The 21,241-nt window shown below is 42.7% G+C and overlaps 1 protein-coding gene across 1 annotated transcript in view; it reads right to left on the bottom strand.

The window, feature by feature from the left end:
• Positions 1-7,247: 7,247 nt before the first annotated feature.
• Positions 7,248-21,241, bottom strand: part of Ugcg (UDP-glucose ceramide glucosyltransferase) — a 32,020-nt gene continuing 18,026 nt past the window's right edge. Inside the window, exons 3-9 of the mRNA XM_005362234.1 lie at positions 19,009-19,111; positions 17,472-17,573; positions 15,423-15,535; positions 12,742-12,920; positions 11,690-11,776; positions 10,614-10,803; positions 7,248-9,849 (exon numbers count right to left, since the gene is read on the bottom strand). Coding sequence (XP_005362291.1) covers positions 9,679-9,849; positions 10,614-10,803; positions 11,690-11,776; positions 12,742-12,920; positions 15,423-15,535; positions 17,472-17,573; positions 19,009-19,111 — 945 coding nt within the window. The 3' untranslated portion in view covers positions 7,248-9,678. The remainder of the gene's footprint in view (positions 9,850-10,613; positions 10,804-11,689; positions 11,777-12,741; positions 12,921-15,422; positions 15,536-17,471; positions 17,574-19,008; positions 19,112-21,241) is intronic.

The following is a 21,241-nucleotide window of genomic DNA, read 5'->3' as shown; positions in this document are numbered from 1 at the left end:
TCTTTCCTGATGATCTGTCCAGCCAACTGTTTTAATTCCTCAAGCAGTCAGTGGTGGCCCAGCTGCCACCATAAGTGGAACCAGTAGTCACTGAGGCAGGGAGCCAGGACTTATCTGTTGGAAAAAAACAAAGGAGAGGGAGTGTGTTTCTGTTTTTATACAAGAATGCTAAACCTTTCTGTGTGCCACTGGCATTGAGGGACTTGGTCAGATTCTCCCAGAGATGGTCACAGTAAGGGGATGAGGTGGTAAATCCTGAACCGTTGTCCCTATATGCTAAACAAAGTGCGCTTAGCATTTAATCTCTGCATTTGAAGGCTGAGTTGACAGAGGTTTGTTGGACTGTAATTGTAAGTACCTGTAGAGGCCCAGTGACTACACAGGTTATCATGTTCCCAGAATTCAACAGGGTTGGGCAGGTTTAGGCCTGCTGGCTTCAATCACCAGCATGGCAGAGGACAGGATGTCTCCTATCTTCATTTTGTAGCTTTGGGTCAGTCTCAAAGAGAGAATCGGGGTACCTTTGTCTCTGTATTTCCATCCCTTTCAGATGATCTATGAAAACAGAAGAAAAAATATGGTAAATTCCACTCTCCCTTATACCAAAGTTCAAAACCACAATTTTCTAAGAAAAAAAAATATATTGGCAAGAAAATTTTCTGTTAACTTTTCAGTGAGTGTTCCTTTGACACTGCTGGTAGTGATGGCTGGCCAGGCCACATCTGCTGGGGGCCCATAGGCCACTGCTGATTGTAGAAACCCCCAGGGAAACTCCTTTCTCTCCGACAGTTTCACCTGGAGAATACAATGGCGTCCTAGGCTCCGAACCACAGCTCTCCTGCTTCAAACACTCACAGCACCATCTTCCTCTCCCTCCTGCTCCTCTCCCTCATTTCCCCCACCCCCAAAGCATCTAGTCAACAGCCATGCCGGCCTTGAACTCACAATCCTCCTGCCTCAGCATCCCATCATGCCACTATTGTGATGTCCCTCAGAGAGCAGTTGAAAGTGGCAGATCCGTTTCTCTGAAAAGCCTGTGAAAATAGAGACTTTTGTTTCACCACTCAGGAGTTGAGCAGTGCTGTTGGTATTCAAAAGAATCACTCATGCGTAGTTAGAAAACTATGGGACCTACAAAGTCCCTTTCAGGTCAGGTGGCCCATCCCAGAAAGACCTGGATACCTTGTGCTCGTTACAATCCATGCCAAGATATCTGGAAACGGTCCTTGAATGACACAGAACCAGCTGACCCTTAAAATAACAGCTAGAAACACTCGAGCTACACAAGAGCCCTGAGTGTTGCCCGTGCCCTCATTCCAGCGTGTGTGCAGAGTCCAGCACTGGATACATTGGCCTCCAAGAATAATGGCCTATTCTACTACAAACACAGGTCTGTATGATGAGGCCTTGCAGCTGCTGGCCAAGCCAATCCACCAGCTCGAACACTCTGGACAGCATTCAACAGGTACAATGATGCCATTTAAAACAGGTCAAACAAATCATATTGATTTTTCTCCTTGGACGTCGGTCAGTTCCTCTAGAAGAGATCAAACAACGCTCTCTATCAGTTGTGAACAGCCTTTTCTCAAACCCCCAAAGGAAAGAGCTACTGACTGACTTTACAAAGCGGTTGAGCCACGGGAGGGCTCTGGGCGCCCTGCTCAGTCACTCCCTGTTGTATTCTTTTGAACAAGGTTTGGAGTTGGAGCTGAACTGTTGGCCAGCAAGTCCCAGGGATCTTCCTGTCTCTGCCCTGCCCAACACTGTGGTCACAGGCTTGTACCATGCCTGGCTTTTTCCATGGGTTATAGGGATTTGAACTCCGGTCCTTATGCTTTTGTAACACTCGCTCTTGTCCACTGAGTCTCCTCCACACCAAGGTCTTGTTTTCAATGAGTGACAAGATCCTAGTTCTTGAGATTTGTATCATAGCAACAGTAAAGATTTTTACAAAGAATGTGGCTTTTCACATACAAAGTCATACTGAAGTCTTTTCCTTTGGTTTTTTTTTTTTTTTGTTTGTTTGTTTGTCTTTTGATACAGGGTTTCTCTGTTTAACTGTCCTGGAACTTCCTCTGTGAACCAGCATGGCCTCAAACTCACAGAATCCCGCTTGCCTCTGCCTCCTGAATGCTGGGATTAAAGGCATGGGCCACCACTATCCAGTCACATTGAATTCTAATGCCAACCTTGAACTGATAACATGGCTGCCCCTGGGGTGTCCAGTTGGCACAGGAAGCCAATGGTTGTGTTGGCACATGAAGCCAGAGGTGAGCGCACAGACTGTACTTTTAGCTGCTATCTGATTAATTTCAGGGATAATTGCTGAGCACTAGGAGTGCTTATTTTATTCATTCATTTATTCCGTAGAAAGGACTTTGTGTCAAGTCCTAGGCTAGGTGCTTGGAGTACAAGGTCAGGTAAGCCACTAATCCTTCCTGCCCTTGACAACCTCCAACTAAGATGAACTCAGCGATGTAAGGGGGAATGAAAACAATGAGCGTGGCAAGAGCTAGGGCGGAAGTGAAGGATGAGGCTGTGTTGGAGCAGACCCTGTGACAGTAGTAAGGATGTCGGGAAGCCCCTCAGACAGGGGACATCTGAGCTGAAACCCATGGGTAGGGTGGGGGTTTATAAGAGGAACCAGGGGGCCCAGTTAAGGAAGCAACATGCACCAAGATCAAGAGCAGGAGAAATCAGGGTCTTGCAGAAAGTTTATTGAGAGAATTTCTGAGTGGATTAAGGAAACTGGCAGGAAGTGGGGATGGAGATATTTGGAAAGAGTTAATTTAAATGGTCTCCCTGTCACGAGAAAAACCCCAGGCTTCATCCTGAAGGTTCTATAGAGTATGACAGTTCTTAAAAGAAGGTCTTATAATCCCAGCACTTGGGAGGTGAGGTGGACAGAGGCATCTCAGCTAGCAGCTTTGAAATTGTTTCTCCTTCCTTCCTTTCTTTTTTGACACAGGGTCTTTCTACATAGTGGGTTCCAGCTGGGACTACATAGAACAGTGGTTCTCAACCTTCCTAATGCTTTGGCCCTTTAATATAGCTCATCACGTTATAGCAAACCCCAACCTTAACATTATTTTCACTGCTACTTCATAACTGTAATTTTGCTACTGTTACAAATCCCAGTGTACACATCTGTGTTTTCTGACGGTCTTAGGAAAGCCCATGAAAGGGTCATTCAAGCCCCCGAAGCGATCCTGACCCACAGGACTGAGAACCATGGCTTTGCATAGCCCTAGCTGTTTTAGAATTCACTTTGTAGACCAGGCTGGTCTTGAACTCACGGAGATTGCCTGCTTCTGCCTCCCAAGCACTGGGATTCAAAGCGTGTGCCAGCATGCCCAGTTGCTGACTTTTTTTCTACAACCAAGACTGCAGTTAGCATACCCTACCTCTGGAGCCTGGAGACTGATCAGAAAATGCCCACAATAAACTAAGATCCCTACTGAGAGGAGTGCCAAGGCCGAGTATCATTTGTTTCAGAACTGAAAATGGAGCATGAAAACACTAATTTGATTTACAAAGAACTCAAGAAATTGGTCATCGAAAGAACAAGTAACCCAATAAAACATAGGGTATAGACCTAAACATAGAACTCTCAATAGATGAAAATGACTGAAAGACACGAAGGAATCAGAGAAATGCAAATCAAAACAACTCTGAGATTCCATCTTACATCTGTAAGAATGGCCAAGATAAAAAACACTGATGACAACTTATGCTGGAGAGGTTGTGTGGTAAAGGGAACACTCCTGCATTGCTGGTGGAAGTGCAGACTGGTACAGCCCCTTTGGATATGGCGATTTCTCAGAAAACCAAGAAACAACCTTCCTCAAGCTCCAGCAATACCACCTTTTGGTATATATCCAAAGGATGCTCAATCATACCATAAGGACATGTGTTCAACTATGTTCATATAAACATTATTTGTTATAGCCAGAACCTGGAAACAACCTAACTGCCCCTCAACTGAAGAATGGATAAGGAAAATGTAGTACATTTACACAATGGAGCACTACACAGCAGAAAAAAATGACATCTTAAAATTTGCAGGCAAATGGATGGATCTAGAAAACATCATAATGAGTGAGGTAACCCAGACCCAGAAAGACAAATATCGTATGTACTCACTCATAAGTGGCTTTTAGACGTAAAGCAAAGAAAAAGCAGCCCACAATTCACAATCCCAGACAACAATGAGGACCCTAAGGGAGACATACACGGATCTAATCTACATGGGAAGTAGAAAAAGACAAGACTCCTGAGTAAATTGGGAGCATGGGGACCATGGGAGAGGATTGAAGGGGAGGGGAGAGGAAAGGAGGGGAGTGGAAAAAAATTATAGCACAATAAAACAATTTTTAAAAAGAGAACTATTTAGAAATAAAGTAATAAAATTTGCTACTAAAAAAAGAAAGCACTAATTTGAAAGCTGTAACTGGAAAAAGAGGAAAAGAAATCACATTTTGAGAAAAAGATCTTTGATTTAGACAACTTCCAGGGGCCCATTCACTGTACAAATGCTAATTATTTCCAACCCTACACTGCCTGCCCTTGGGGAAACATTGCCCTAAATATAAAGAGTCTGGAAGAATAACGATTTCTGTTTGGTCACATAAGTTGTTTTTATGGTTAAAATGAAAAGACATGTAAAATTACTCGGGAGGCAGAGGCAGGTGGATCTCTGTGAGTTCAAAGCCAGTCTGATCTACAAAGTGAGTTCCAGGTCAGCTAGGGACTGTAGGGAAACCCTGGCTCAACAATCCCCCACTCCCAAGGAAACCGTTTAGATGTTCATCTAGATAGAGTCAAGAAATTGCAAGGCACGGCGGCGGCGGCACGTGGATCTCTGAGTTCCAGGATAATCAGGGCTACACAGAGGAACTCTGTCTCAAACAAACAAACAGCAACAAAAAAATCAACAAAGCACCTTATCTATCGCTTAAAATCCTCGCTGTTTAAACAATGAGGTCAGAAAGAAGTCAAAGCCAGAGGTTAAGCTGAAGTTAGGTTAATGCAGTCCAAGTAGGAAATAACACAGACTGTGAAGTAATAACAAAATGAAGACACACTGTGGCCAGAGCTCGGGTGGGGGTGGGTGGCAAGGAATTCCCCTTCTTGAGAAGTCAAGTCAGAATCTTCGGCTTCCCCAAGTAATGCTGGGGTATGTATCATGACTTTCATTTCATTTCTGCTGCTCCACCCTGCTGAACTAGCCCCCTAGAGATGCCTTTCTTCACAAGTTTCTCCAATCAAAGAGGGGATGGGCATCACCAGGGGGGCAGAACCAGTTTTCAGCTCTGAAAACCCCATTCCTTTCTCTCCTGTGGAGTAGAACCTACCACATTAGGAAAAATCCCACCTCAAGGATAATACAGAAACTCTACCCTCATTGTGTGATGCGACTCACCAGGGATGGAGATGCAGTCACTCTGGGAATGGTGCCGGCTCATGAACTCACCGATGTTGCCCCATTTCGATGGTCCACGGCACCCCCGCCCCTGACCCTTTCTTTCTAAATTCTAAGCTCTCTTTCCAGGATAGCCCCCATGGGAATTTCTTATTTGGCAGCAGAAAGGAACTAACGATCGCATTTATTACACCTCATCTGATGAGCCAAGGAGATGACTTCAGAGTCCACCCATCGTATACGGTAATAAACTGGGTTTCAGAAAGATTAAGAAAGCTGGCCAGAGTCCCAGGGTCACCAAGAAGTCCACATAACCTCAGTTGGAAGCCCGTCTTCTTGGATTTTGCGTAAAAATATTTTATATGTATTGTGTTTTGCCTACATGCGTATCTGTGCTCAGAGGCCAGAAGAGGGACTTGAGTTACAAGTGGTTGTGAACCAGCCACATGGATGCTGGGAATCAAACCCAGGTGCTCTGGGAGAGAAGCAAGGACTCCTAGCGGCTGCGCTCTCTCCAGCCCCTTCCTATTTATTTTATAAATAGCTTCCCAAGGTTCTGTCCTTTGCTGTCACCTGTTGACACTGTTACGCTCATCACCTTCCGACGTCGGCGCTACCCAAATGACCCTAAGCTGCTTCCACTTGGTTTGTAAGTAGGATCTTAAGGAGCCCAGGCTGGGATCTTTCTGTTTCAGCCAAATGGGCATGGGCCATGCCCAGCCCAGTTCATCACCAAGTCTAACTCCATTCCTTCCCATGCTTCAGTGTCTGCATGTTTGAATCAACTAGACTCTCGGACATGCTGTCTGTTGCTCTGGCTGTCTGATGTCACGCATGAGAAGGACTAACGGAAGTCACAGGATTGTGGAGCTGGGAAACAGGTCACATCACAATGGGAGGCATGCAGTCTTCAGGGGAGACTTCTGATACACAGACCCTCAGTCCTGCAATATCCCCAAATTGTTTAAGCCATGTAATTATAGCTTCATGCTATTAGCATAGAGGTCTTGATGACGAATATCTAAAGAGCATAACCACATGAAAACATCCCCCAGACACCCAGACTCTGCCAGCCTCTCCCAGAACTGGGAAAAGGCCCCGTGAAGGCTTAGCACGTACTGATTCTTAGGTTGCTGCTCTATATTTACCTACTAAAAACCCATCTAGGGGACACAAATCAAGCCTGCAGAACAAGAACGTAAGGGTTCATGTTGTTTGGCATCAGCACAGATGGTGTGCCTGTATGTGTGTGTATCTGTTTATGTGTGGGTTCGTGTGCATATAGACCAAAGTCGAGGTGGTGCCTTCTTGACCCCTCTCCCCCACGATATGTCCTGAGGGGTCAGGTCTATCCCTAAACCTGGAGGTCAATTAGGCTTATCTAGCTAGCCAGCTTGCTGTGGGGAACACAATAACCCAGTGCTCAACATCAATCTTGGAGGATCCCCCCACCCAGATATTGTTGTTCCTCGTGTGTTAGTGGGGACAGGCAGAGAGGCTCACCTGGATAGCGTGTGAGATGCAGCTCACTCAGTACCTCGGGCGGCAAGACCAGCCCAGTCCTTCCCTGGGACTGATGCTCTCTCTTAGCTGTGGAGGTGCCGGGACTGAAGCGGCAGAGCTCAGGCTCACTCAGCCCCACCCAGGATGATTAATGCAAGTGTGTGGACGGGCACGTGTACCCGTGTTCTCCGGCCCAGTGTAGCCCAAACGGAAGGAAGACTTGAGAATGGATGAGCACATGTCTGAGACAGACCGCGTGAGATTGCTCATCAAGAGCAAAACGTAAACGGAAAGGGAGTGAATCAAACCACAGCGCTGCTTATGTTGATTGTATTCAAATTTTTATTTTCTGAACAAAAAAACTTAAGACAATGATTTTAAATAATAAAACATGATATATTCTAGACACTTAATTGTTTTTTTAAAAAGACAGTTTATTATAAATTTGGACTCCTACAGTTCTGCTGTGATACTTCAACATTTACAGTATTTCTTACTATTTTATCTTCACTCCAAACTTGCTAAACAAAGAGTTTCTCTCTGCGTACTGACGCCCCACTTAAGGAAATACTCCATGACCACAGAAAACATACATACAGAACATTTTTTTAAATATTTACAGAACACAAGAAGTTTGTCCAGCCATTTGGATTTTGTTTCTTTGCCCATACTGAGATCAACAAAAAAGCTAAGTAGTCAGCAAGATTTCACTTCAGCAGTGCAAAGGGTGGCGTCTACCAAACTCCACTATTCTGACGGACAAACGGCAAACATGCTCAGCGAAACTCAACTCACGAAAGAACGATAAAAAAATAATAAACACACAGTGGGTCATAACCAGACTTGTTTTCACTGCGCGACTTTCCTCGGGGGAATATACCCATTTCACAGAAGGAAAAAAAAGAGAGGAATATGCATCCAAGCCTTTGTTCATAAAGAAAATGCCCTTCAAACAAATTCATCATAAGGCAAGAGAGAGAGGAGTGAGGCCAGGAGGAGGAGGGAAGGGAGGATAATAGTTTGGCCCAGGAAGATGGAGGTGTGGTGTGAATTTATAGTACATACACACTTACAGATATATTGCAATTTAGACAGTGTGTATAGTCATTAGGCTCAGTAGGATGAAGTGTCTCTATAAAAAGGAAGTTATTGCTAACAGGCTACACGCTATGCACGGACACAGAAGCCACTGTAACATTGGACGTGAAGTTGCCACAATGCTGGTGTCAGCAGCAGCAGGCATCAGACGGACAACTTGCCACCAAATTCTGAGGGAGAAGCAAAACACCACTTAAAAAAGACAGGGGAAAAAGGCCGATGCACTGTCCCTTACATTTTTGCTTATTTTAAACAAAAGTCCAGTTCACCACAAGTTAAGCACAGGCTGACAAGCAAGTTTAGCTGAGTGACGGAGAGAGGAGAGTCAAGTCCGGCATGCATTTACAACTAGGCTGACCTAGTCTATGGTCATACAAACTGAATACAAAAATTCAATTTAAATAAGACTAGACTATTATAGTAAAAAAAGGAAAAAAAAAACACCAACCCCCCCCCCAAAAAACCAAATAAACAACATACACACACACAGTAGACTCGGTTAGATACTACTGATTTTAAGAGAGAACCTCATCAAGTCCTCTTAATTCTCTACTGTAATTTATTTACTGATAGCTAGAATATCATCTACTGACTTAAAAAAGATATTAAATACCTGTATCATGAAATTACATTCTTATTAACAATACAGACATACTGGGTAAGAAAATAGCTCCTGTGAACCGTGTCTGAAATGCATTTCCTTACAACTATCAAAACATACACTCACACTAAAACAAGAGCACCCCCCACCCCCCTACCCTGACAAAAGCTAAGGAAAGATGGGGCAGGCTGGGCGAGGAGCAGGGAAGGAAAGATTCAGCTCTCCTAATTACAGCACAGTGATTAACATGGTTCAAGACAGAGCCAACAACAGTTGGTCCGAAAGATGCCTTCAATTCATGGTTATGATTAAAAACCAATCTCAGCCACTTTTGGTTCATTGCAGTGAGACAAAAAAAAAAAAAAAATTCTCACAGATTCATATAAATACTAGACTCCAGCTCTTTTATTATTATTATTATTACTTTTTAAACTTTTCCATTCGTTTTTGCAAGGCCTAGCTACCGTGTTACAACTTCTACCGTCTATTTGCTCTGCAACAACTACAAGAGGTAGGCATAAAGCATGAAACAGTTTCTCAGTCGGCGCCTCCCTGAGAGACGACTTTCACTTCACACGGGGAGGCCGCGACCTGCCCCCTTCTCTCAGAGCTGCTACTGTCCTGCCTGTACAGATCATGGAGTGAGTGCACTCAGCAAGAAACTTTCCCTGTTGGAGGATACTGTCATCGTGTCTGCTGCAGAGCAGTCTTGTGTGTGTGTTTATATAGATATATATAGATATATATATATTCATGTTTAAAAAAATAAACACAACGACAAAAAAAAAACAACAAACAAAAAAACAAACCCAGTTTCCTAGAACCAATTGTCTTGATTCTCTACTTTCACAAAATATCCTATTAGCCAAGACTACAGACCGGTTTTGTCGTTTTTTTCCTTTTCACAGATGCGAGTGCCATGCAAATAAATTAAAGAGCAGAGACCACACATACATGTGATACAACTACTGAAGGTAGATCCTTAAAAGCATTTCTATAAACATAATTTATAATACTTCTGTTCCATCCTCTGTGCACAGTCACGAAGCTCTCGCTACACGTCGAGGATTTCCTCGGCTGTTCCTCCACAACGCAACCTGTAGCGACCAGTTCTCCAGCTTATAGTAGGGTCCCATAATGCCGACAAGAAAATGTATATTGTCATGGACTCACGGATGAACCAAGCCACAGCATAATCAAGTTTTGAAAAACACAGTGTGCCACCCTAAGAATTAAAAATAAAAGTCGATTTATTTACTGTCAAACTAAACACATTGAAAGAATAGAATTCGAGGCCGGTGAGGCGGCTCAGCAAGGAAAAACACTTGCTGCCAAAGCCCGATGGCCTGAATTCAATCCCCAAAACCTACCTGGTAGAAGGGAGGAAAAGTCACACACGGGAGCAAGGATCAAGTGCGCACGTGCGCACTCACACACACACACACACACACACACACACACTCACGTGCGCGCGCGCACACACAGGTGCACTGAGAAAGAAGAATGAGATCCTAGTACCCCTCTCGTGGCATCACTGAACTTGAAGGAGTCTCCTTGGGTGAGGAGACTATATTGCTTTGCAATATAGTCTCAAAAATGTTCATTATTAGTAAAAGCAGCATTAAAATAACTGTAGTCTTGGCTCGAATATTTGCTTAACATCATTTTTCTGAACTAACTGTAAGTTTCAAATTTTGCTTAATTTAATTTTTTTTTTGGTTTTTCGAGACAGGGTTTCTCTGTAGCTTTGAAGCCTGTCCTAGAACTAGCTCTTGTCGACCAGGCTGGCCTTGAACTCAGAGATCCAACTGCCTCTGCCTCCCAAGTGCTGGAATTAAAGGCCCAAATTTTGCTTAGTTTTATATCTACATTTTACTCTTTAGTGTTAAGCTAAAAAACGACTCAAACTTTCTCCAACCTTTTCTAAATTAAAATAGTTTTAGTTCCTCAGCACATTACTGCAAGCCCTTTCTTGGTATATCTACATACCTGGACACCCCTGAGCTGAATGTAGTCAAATATGAACCATGCCAGGCAATGACACATGAAGAAGACCATGATATCCCATCTGAACACATGGTGGGCTGCCCACCCGATAATTAAACTGGCAACAAAGCATTCTGAAATTGGCTCACAAATTATTGTAGCAGGAAGCATGTTAATTCTCAATTTGGTCCACCTGAAAGAAAGAAACAAACAAAAACAGGATTTTCTTTAAGATATCAGCCTGGTTACAAAAGTTTACAAAAGTAACTAACTGACCCCCAAAACTGCAACCCCACTGCCCAGACCCTCAAACCACTCCCGCACAGATGATCAACTTCTAACCTTGTCACAGAAAGACACACCCACAGAGACACACACTATTTCATTTTTACAATCGGGTCTCTCCCATAGCCCAGGTTGGCCTCAAATTCCCTAGTTAGTTTCCCTAGTTAGTTAGGGATGACCTTCAGCTCCTGGTCCTCTGCGCCTGTTACCCAAGTGTTGGGATTACAGGCACACCACCACTCCCAGTGTATGCCATGCTGGGGATGAAACCCAGGGCTTTCTGCATGCTAGGAAAGCAGTCTGTAAACATATTACACCCCCTGCCTTCCCTTTCCAGACTCTCTCTCTCTCTCTGCTGGAGAGACAGTCAAGGGTGCTGGGAAACAAACTCACATTTTTGGTTGTGAGCTTAGCCTTTAACCGCTGAGCCATCTCTCCAGCCCTCAGATTTGCTTTTACGAGTCTCTTTTCTATTTTTATTTAGTAAATAAAAATGGCCATTTATTCATTTACATGATCTATTCTCTGACAAATGCAGAGCTTAGTTTCAACATCTTTTGGTTTTTAAAAGAACATCTCAGTATTATTAAGAAAATATATTTAGGCATTCAGTTTCTCTTAATACAAGCTCATAGAGATTCACCTGCCTCTGACTCCCAAGTGCTGGGATTAAAGGTGTGCACCACAATGCCTGGCCCTGGATGGGATTTTAAAGCATGTCATATACACCGCATAGCATATCACACACACCCATTCCTTTTAACAAAGTATAAAATGTTAGTTTACTGGTTTACCTGATCATTCTGGACTGAAATTGAGAAATGGAGTACGAACCAGAGTTTTGCATGGCAACTTGAGTAGACATTGCAAACCTCCAACCTCTGAAAATGAAGACAATGATAATATGATCTATGCTGATGGACACATTCAAGCCTGACTGGTTGTGCATTCATTAGTCACTGTCAGAGTAAGCAGCTGCTGGTATTCAGGACAAGCTCGGCCCCTAAGATGAACAACCTGACACTATGGCTGCTTCTGCACAACTGCAATACCCCACAATGGTATCGCATTTTGGCCAGAAGGAACTACATTTCCTAGGTTTATAGTTCAAGAAACTTAAACGTGGCTGTTTTCAAAGTTCTTGGTGAGAAGAGTTTGCACTCACGGTTTTGTCTTCGACTGCCCCCCTGTGTGTGTGCTCATTCAACAAGAAAAGTAACCAAGTGGCATTGTGTCTCAACTGAAGACACTAGGTGACCATGAACTTCATGAGGAAGAGCTTCAAGGAATATAGTCATCAAAACAAGCAAACAAACTTTTTTTAAAACTAAGAGATCATACAAAGCATTGATCTCCTTTAAACCAAACACATTCTCTGTGACAGAGAAATGCTAAGTTGTGAGGAGGCTTATTAATGAAGCATGAAACAGTGCGCTAAGAAATTTCAAAGTTTGGGTCTCTCTCTCTCTCTGTAGTCAAGGCTGGCCTTGAACTCACAGCAATTCACCTGCCTCTGCCTCCCGCGTTGGGCCACCACTGCCAAGCAGAAAGTTTATTTTCAAGTGATACCAAGAACTTTAACTTCTCTAAAACGCATAGGAATTCCTACCTGCATTCTCTCAAAAGCCTATGTTAGCCCTTTCACAGGAAGCAGCTGGGGGAAATGGGGAAAGGCACTTGCTCATTAGTCTTACCTAAGAATACAGAATACAAACGCTCTACCAGAATGACTGGCTTCTGCATTCATTGAAAATAAAATAGCCGGAATCCAGGGTTGGAATAGAAAGAACAGACAGCATGAGCCAATACAATAAGCTAGCTACTAAAAGGAACTCAGTTTTCTCACCGGTCAGCTATTGCTTTGGCCATGAAGTAATCCTCAGCGATGTACTGAGCAAAGGCGATCAGCCCTCCTGCCTGATCCAGCACGTCCTTCCTCATTAGACAAGACATTCCCGTCACACATTTGAAGCCAGTTACATTGGCAGAGATATAGGATCTTGGGTGTGAAGTTCCAAAATATACCTGCCCAAGAAAACACAGACATAATCGATTAGGTTTTCATGTTAAAAGTACGGGTGCTTATAAACTTTTCCTAATGCTTTCTGCCAAATATGACTGCATACCCTAAAATGCTCACACCAGATCCCTGGATAAAAACGCACGACTGCATGAATGTAGTCCAGGCAGTTAGCAATTTGTTCAGCTGACCGCTCACGCTGTCATCATTACCAAGAAACATTTACCTCTAGAGTACACTTGGGTAAACATTATCTTTTCTAAAATTGATAGGTTAAAAATCCAAATATGGAATTTGGATATAAAAATAAAAGTAAATATCAATCTATGTATAAAATATCAACAAATAATATCTCCTGATTTTATAATATTTAATGGCACGTGTGAGAGAGAGAGAGCAAGCATATTATACATATACACAGATGATGTATAGGTGTATCAATGTTCATGATAATTCTATTTCTTCTTAAAGCTATTTTTAATTCTATATATTCATGTAAGTCTGCAGGGGGTTATGTGCACCTGAATGCAGGTTCTGTGGAAGTTGGAGGATCAACAACCCTCAGGGGATGGGAGTTCTAGGACACTGTGAGCTGCCTACCTTGGGTGCTAAGATCCCAATTCTGGTCATCTGCTAGAACAGTGCTTACTCTGAACTGCTGAGCCATCTCTCCAGCCCCTAGTCTCTGACTGCTCTTTCTCTATAACACTTTGAAGCCCTGAGATACGCAAGTTGACACACCAACAGTGGAACTGACTGCCACCACCCTACTTGTGGGACATAAATCCCTATTTATTATTTATATATGCTGCCTTTTCTCATTGGCTCCAAGTGCAGAGCAGAAGGCTTTCTTTTTATTTTTTCAAGACAGGGCTTCTCTGTATAGCCCTGGCTGTCCTGTCTTGGAACTTGCTCTCAAGTTGGCCTCACACTCAGAGCTCTGCCTGCCTCTGCCTCCCGAGCGCTGGGATGTGCACCCACCACCACCACCACCACAGTGGGCTTTCTTAATGGCGGTTTTTGAGTGCAGAACAACAGGATTTTACAAGGCAGCTAAGACTATGATTCCTGCTAGCTACGCCCAATTCAGACGCCCACGCCCTTGAAGCAATGGTACTTCTGTGACTTCTAAGACCAAAAGTGTCCATCTTAACCCATACTTAGGCAGTTAACTGAGGTCAAATCACGAGGGGAGACTAGAGGTTGGGTTTAAGATTTCTTTATCACCTAGAGAGAATCTTCCAGTTGGATCTCCATTCATTATAAGCATAGCAGACTCGGTGCGTTTCACTGACATAAACATCTATGTGGACATTTCTAAAGTAAAAGGACCAATAGTATTTTATTTTAAGACAGCTACCTGAAGTTCATTTTATCAGTCAAAGACTAAGATTTTAAGACAATGATTTCTGGCAGAAGGAGAAATATTTCCCAAGTCAGGGTTAAGAGAGAGACCATGGGACTTGGGAAATGGCTCATTTGGCAAAGTAAGGGCCACGTCAACATGATGACCTCAGTTACAGACCCAGCATACACATAAAAACAGCTAGATGTGGTATGCACCTATAATCCCAGTCTTGTGGGAACTTCTGCTGGGGGGGGGGGGTCCCTGGGGCTTGTCGGCCACTCTGTTCAGTCAAACTGGGAATCTCCAGGTTTAGTGAGAGACCATGTCTCAAAAAATCAGGTGGGAAGTATCTGAGGATGAAACCTGATATTGACCTTGAACATCCCGCCCCCCCCACACCTGAACATGCATGCAAATGCATATGAGAGTCAGAGAGAGATCAAACTACCAAAGGTCAAATCAAAGCTCTCATAATGTGCCTTTCCCTTTTCAGACTTGTGGGGATTAGAAAAATCAAGCGAACGTAAGATGTGCTGAAGAGGAAGTGGATAAACATCAAAACCGAAACCGGGAGTCTTCTCCCCGTGACACAAAGACAAGTCTTGCATTCTGTTTAATAGTGTAGGAAGAAGTAGATCCGGCAGATTAGGAGTCAGCCAATAAAAATTTCCTTTGTGAAGCTTTAATATGGGAAAAACTCATGATGTGGAAAATAATACATAAACTGAGTCTAGAGTACACTCTCAACCACCGTTTTTAAAGGGCACACGAGAAAAACAAAACTAAAAACCACCACCAGTGCCCCAAATGACCAAATGAAACTAAATCTTAATTGCTGTAATTAGTGTGTGTGGGGGGTGTTTCTGTGTCTCCACAATTTATCATTCCCTACATGATGAAAGAAGAAAGAAGGAGAAGGAGGAGGAGGAGGAGGAAAACACGCTTTTCAAGACATTTATTTTAAAAGGAAATCAAAGGGTTTTTCTTTTTTTAAAAAAAACACAGACTTGCAAGAACAATGTTTTCTTTAGGGGGAAAACAGGACAGCCCATCCGGTCAGGGTGAGGACAGCTCAGCAGCAGGTTCCCAGGAACCTGAGAACTTGCCCCACCTGACGGAGACCAATGAGCTGGCGTCACAACTTATACACTGTACTTACCTGCTCTAACGTGGCTGCAAAGCCCTGTCTGTCCGCTACGTATGGCAGCCCATGAACCAAGCCCACTTTCTCTGTCATCTGATTGACCATGTCAGTTAATGTGTCTGGAATGACTGAAATTTAGGGGGGAAAGGGTGGGGAGAGGGCCGGGAACAAAACAAAACACAACTCTTTAGTAAAATGTCCATTAATGCAATATATTTTGAATTGCTAGTAAACTACAATAAAAATATGTTCATTTGACCATTTGAATTTAATAGATAGCAATCATTTATTCTGAGAACATAAAAATTCAAAAAGCTACACATTTTTAGCCTGAGCGGTTGAGCCAATATGTGCCAGCGGCAATCTTTGTTTTCTTTGAAAGAACATTACTAAGCTTAATCAGTGGAGTTTATGGAAATCAATAGTCTAGAACCACCATCCAAAACTCAAAATGAGGATGGTTCAGAGACAGAATGTAGTTCAGCTGGCAGTGACCTCAGAGGCCTGAGAACTTCCTCCCTAATGAGGTGCCAGCCTCTATGTCAGAACCTCCACACTGGAATAAAGACATTGTCCTATAGGCAAGAGCAGGACAAAGGACCTCTGGTCTTCCACAGACTCCTCAACCACAGGAGTGAGCCTACCTTCTCAGTGGGAGTAATATGCACCTGATTGAGTTGGGAAGGCATGACAAGTATGAATTAAAATTAATATAACCTAAATTAACAAACATGAATATTGAACATGAATTTGGGCCATGAATCCTGATTTCTAACATTCCTCATTAATTTGTAAGGTTACTGAATGTTAATTTTTAAATTTATATCTAAAGGCAATGAAAAATTTGAACCGATGTCTAACCTTCAAATGGCAAACACCTCAAGTCCTACATACCTGTTTTTATTTCCTTCTATTTGTTAAGAACTAAACCTATGGTATAAAACAAACAAGTTGTGTCTGTGTCTTAAGATACCCATATGGCAATAGAGTTTCGTGATGCAGGCCTGTAGTCCTGGCTGCTCAGGAGGCTGCAGCCAGACAAAGACCCCGACTTAGGGGTAGGCTGGGCTGTGGCTACAGTCTGGTGGGACAGAGCACTTGCAGATCATGAATGACATCTTGTGTTCAATCCACTGCACCTCAAGAAACAAAAATCCCTCCCTATTTTAGGTAATGGTTCTCAACCAGCACGATTCCTTACAAGTGACATTTGGAGAGTTGAGAAGGGGGGAAGGGAGCTAGTGGCAGCAAGCGGGTGAAGGTCAGGCATGTTGGCAACATTTCCTCCAGGACAGCCAGGATGACAAACTCTTTAGGCCACTAGATCACTATAAGGACAAGGAACTCAATCTAACAAAAATACCACAGAGCTTAATACAAATGTTTACACCTATAAGTCCTGCTTGGTATATAAAAGGCTTTTTGCAACAGGTATGGCGGCTCATACCTGTAACTCCAGCAGTCTAAAGGGATAGGCAAAATAGCCACAGGTTCAAGGTCAGCCTGGTCTGTGTAGTGAATCCCAAGGCTGCATAATGAGACTCTGTCTCAACAGGTCTCAAAAATAACCATTTAAAAAAACCAAACCAAACCAAACCAAACCAAACCAAACCAAACCAAACCAAACCAAACAAAAAACCTTCTTGCTAAAGTTTAAATAAGTTTTAAAAAAGACACAAATGCCTTTAAATAAATTTATATATTTTTGGGAATATGAGCTCATTGATCTGATTCTTTGGGTAAAATAGTGTATTACAGAATAAAACAGAGTATTAGAGTGTCTACCAAAGAATAAATGTTACACCAGAGAAAGGCTGTAGACGGGATGACGGATCATCACGACTTTCTCAATGGGTGAAGTTTTCAAAATGCAAATGTTTTAATACATGTAGCATATAGGTTAGGTTAATAAAAGTTAAAATCTGAGTGACTAAAACTTACATAATACCATAAATAATGATGTAAATTATCACGCAAACCAAACATTGATAAATAATATATTTTCAAAATGTTTTTGGTATTTTACTATCAAGTAAACAGTTTTATAAAATAAGAAAATCTTACCTCTTATTCCACTATCACAAATCCATATGAGATCATATTTTGCAACTTCATATCCTGGCATCAAATTATTAATTTTAGGATTAATGCCAACCTTTTTGCCACCTAAAAATGCAAAGGTACAATAGCAACAGATTTATATAATGCTGAAAAGATACATGATGGAGAAAGAAAAAGTACTACCGTATTTCATAATTTAAACATTTTAAATTTTTAAATATTCCCAATTACTCATAATAAATCTGTAAAAATTACTCATTCACAAAAGGAGAATTGACTTTCTCTTTGACAATCCAGTCTGTTTTCTATTTGCAAATTCTTCCACTGCCACTATGAGCTGACGCTTAACACTGCGGACAACATAATGATGCTGTAACAGCATGGAGGAGAACCTGAAAACTGTTGAGACTCCTCATCACAAATCAGTGGTAAGAATACATGCTCACTAATTTGATCAATCCATTTCACAGTATATACATATTTCAAAACTTCATGCTATATATTATTATAAACACATGCATTTTATCTAGTGGTAGGAAATAACTGAAAACAAAACAAACAAAAAACCCACAGCACTCATTTGAAGTTATAGTGGTTATGACAATTAGAGAAATTGACCATCATTAATACACCCCTAACCATTATATAAAGAAAAAGCTATCACTGAAAACACCTTAGAAACAAAAAGAATATGGGCAATAGAGGAGGGACACCTAAAACTAAGGATCACGAGAAGGTGTATGGAAACCTCATACCATAGAAGTTGTATGAAAGAAATCAAAATGGGATCAGCAAATAACGGGAGAGAAAAAGCTCCAACTGGACATTTTTCTCTAGCAAATGAACCCTCCAGTGCTGGGAATAGGCTACAATTGATCAAGTTGTTGGCCAAAGGGGTCCCTTAAAATCCTCCAGGGAGCCCAGGCTATCACCGAGGCCACTGGTTGCTTCCCACAGACTGACGGCCCCACTGCTGAAGACAACACCTACATAACTCACTAAACATGGAGAAATCGAGCTGGTGACCACTAGAGCCTTCACCCCTACTGGCTAGTGCTCATGGGACTGGAAGGCGCTCCACACACCTGCCTGTAGGACACGCTGGTACAACAGAGGCACACAAGTGTGAGCGTAACTGATTATATATGGATCTGATTATAACTAAGGTCCACTCCATGAGATGGAAACCTGCCCGACACTGCTGGAATGGCCAGGAGCCCGAGACTAGATAGATACTGGACTGAGGGACAAGCCAAAATTGAAAAAAGGAAAAAAGATTTCAGCAAAAAACAAAACATAACAACAAATACTCACACCTGATTATTGAGCATGATATTATTTGTATGTCATTTGGTAACCAAGATTTTTTTCCCCATAACTCTCCTTGAATTAACAGAATTATCTTTCCCCTCCCCCGAGGAAACACACTTACAGCAAGCATGCTATCTACCTTACTGAGCGCCTAGAGTCTACTGCAGAGAAGATTCCTGACATTTAAAACTACCAAAGCAAAACGCCTAGCATGAACCCTGGTACTTACCTATAAATAATCTAGCATCAACATTTGGGTATTTTCCAAGGAGTTTCTTACATACATCGATGGCTGGATCGTCATGATCTTGTACACAAAGGAGTACTTCATACTAGTCAAAAGAAGGAACTAACATTGATTAACCTCGTACAAAAAGCCCTCACTATGAACGTTTCTAGACTGATCAAAAACCGTGAAAAAAGAAGCAACTGTGTACATCGAGTTTACGAGTTTAGGGAGGAACCCTAAGGGTGCAGATGCTCAGGGTAAGTGTCGCTTGGGTGGAGACGGTTTCTCCAGGCCAAGGAGCTGTCTGTCAGCAACAGGAAGAGCCTGGCAGTGCCCGAGGTTGATGGTTGTCATTCCCTGACAGGCCCCACCCCAATGACAACCTGCATATCAAGCTTGTTCATGACCTGCACCACTGAACGTACATGCGGTGCTTGTAAGACGGCCAGGAGTGTAAAAACCTACACTGAGAGGAAGCGAAGCCCAGAGCCCTCCCCATTCTCCAGAATCTGTGTCCTAGAATGCAGTTTCACTTCCTGAAGGTGCTACAAATTACAAATAAAGCCCCGTAAAGGACAAAATGTCATTACATTTTTTTTTTAATTTGGCTGTTTACATTTTTTTTTTTAGATCAAATAGAATTTGACTGAACATTTACTCCCCTGAAAGGTGTACCTCACGGACCTCATAAGCATGAAAACGCTCAGAATTTCATTTTGCTCAACGCTATTTAGTTGGAGCGGCAATTGTGAAGCTCGAATGGCCCTACCACAGCTGTCCTGACACAGAGACTCACTCGAGCCAAGGGAAAGCCCGTCCTGTTTACTTCTTTATAAGTATATAAATGCAGGAAGCGGAAACAAAAATACTCATAATGCCTTCAGCATACACTTCACCTCGCCAGAAACTGGCAGGAAAGCTTTGGCCGGGAAAGTGGGAGAAGATGGGGGAGACAAGGAAGGCATCCCTCATGATTTCCACCTCTTTCTACAAACTCTATCCAATAATGTGCTTCATGATGACTGATCAAAAGTGCTCCTCAAGAAGGCTTGACCCAACCATTAGTCACCTGGCCTCAAAAGGCCGGGTGAAAATCTGAGAGCAAAGGCGGCCATTCCTACCACACCCCTGAAACTTCCCAGAGGGCCGAGTCTACAAGCTTCCTGCGCTCTGAACACACTCGGTGGAGAAAGACTGTGTCCTTAATAATGAAGATTAAAAGGCTACGTGACTTTTTAAAGGGCAAAACCCCACAGCTAGCTTTCTTCCTAATGAGCTGCTCAGACAGGCTCACCCGGAAGAACCCCTGCTGTGCTCTCCCTCTGTGCTGCTCCACAGGCATGAATAACCTGAGCAGAGACAGTGCTTCAAGCAGTGACTCTACCAGATGCTAGGTAATGGGAAAAGGCTTTCACCCTCAGTCCTAAATATGCTTTAATACGTGAATTGATTATGTTGAATATCAAGCAAAATAATATATTTTCCCTCTACCTGCTTCATATAGCCTACACTAGCCTCAAACTCCCTATGTACCAGGGACTATGGTTTCATGCCTGTATCCATACCTAGTTTACACAGCACTGCTGATGGAGCTTAGAGATTCGGACGATGGAGCCCAGAGCCGCCAGGCAAGTGCTCTACTGAGGTACTTCCTACCCCTCAAGTGCATACATACATATATGTGTGTATACATACATACACACAGGTACACACACAGACATACACACATCTTGAGCAATTATTTTTAAGAATGTTATACTCGAGGGTTTACAGAAAATTTTATATTTGGGTTACAAATATAGACTATACCCTTCCTGCAAATGAACTTAAGACTCCGAGTCCCTAGAACAGCTGCTGGCACAGAACAGGAGACAAGTACACTTGTGAACTCATTTGGGAAACTGAGGGAAACAGCACAGACAAGAGAGGTTTTTAAAGAAACCACCTCTAAATTCAACACTTTGAAAGGCAATATCAAATATGCTATCTGTGCTCAAGAACTAGATGGCTTGTGCTACACTTAACCACGCTGTTAAAGTTTCCAAAGGAAAATACTGACAGAACATGCCTCCCTCAGATGCAGGCATCTTACCGATTCCTCTGACTTTCTACTTCAGAAAGTAAACTACATGAGACTAGAAACTGCCGCTGGTGTGTGCTGTCCCTCATTCATACTGAAGATCAACACAGCTTCACCTTCCACCAAGTTAAATGACAAGGAGACTACAGAACA

This window comes from Microtus ochrogaster, linkage group LG5 (assembly GCF_000317375.1).
Source record: "Microtus ochrogaster isolate Prairie Vole_2 linkage group LG5, MicOch1.0, whole genome shotgun sequence".
NCBI classification, from domain to species: domain Eukaryota; kingdom Metazoa; phylum Chordata; class Mammalia; order Rodentia; family Cricetidae; genus Microtus; species Microtus ochrogaster.
The sequence above is the reverse complement of the archived record's forward strand: the minus strand, read 5'-3'. Positions and strand labels throughout refer to the sequence as shown.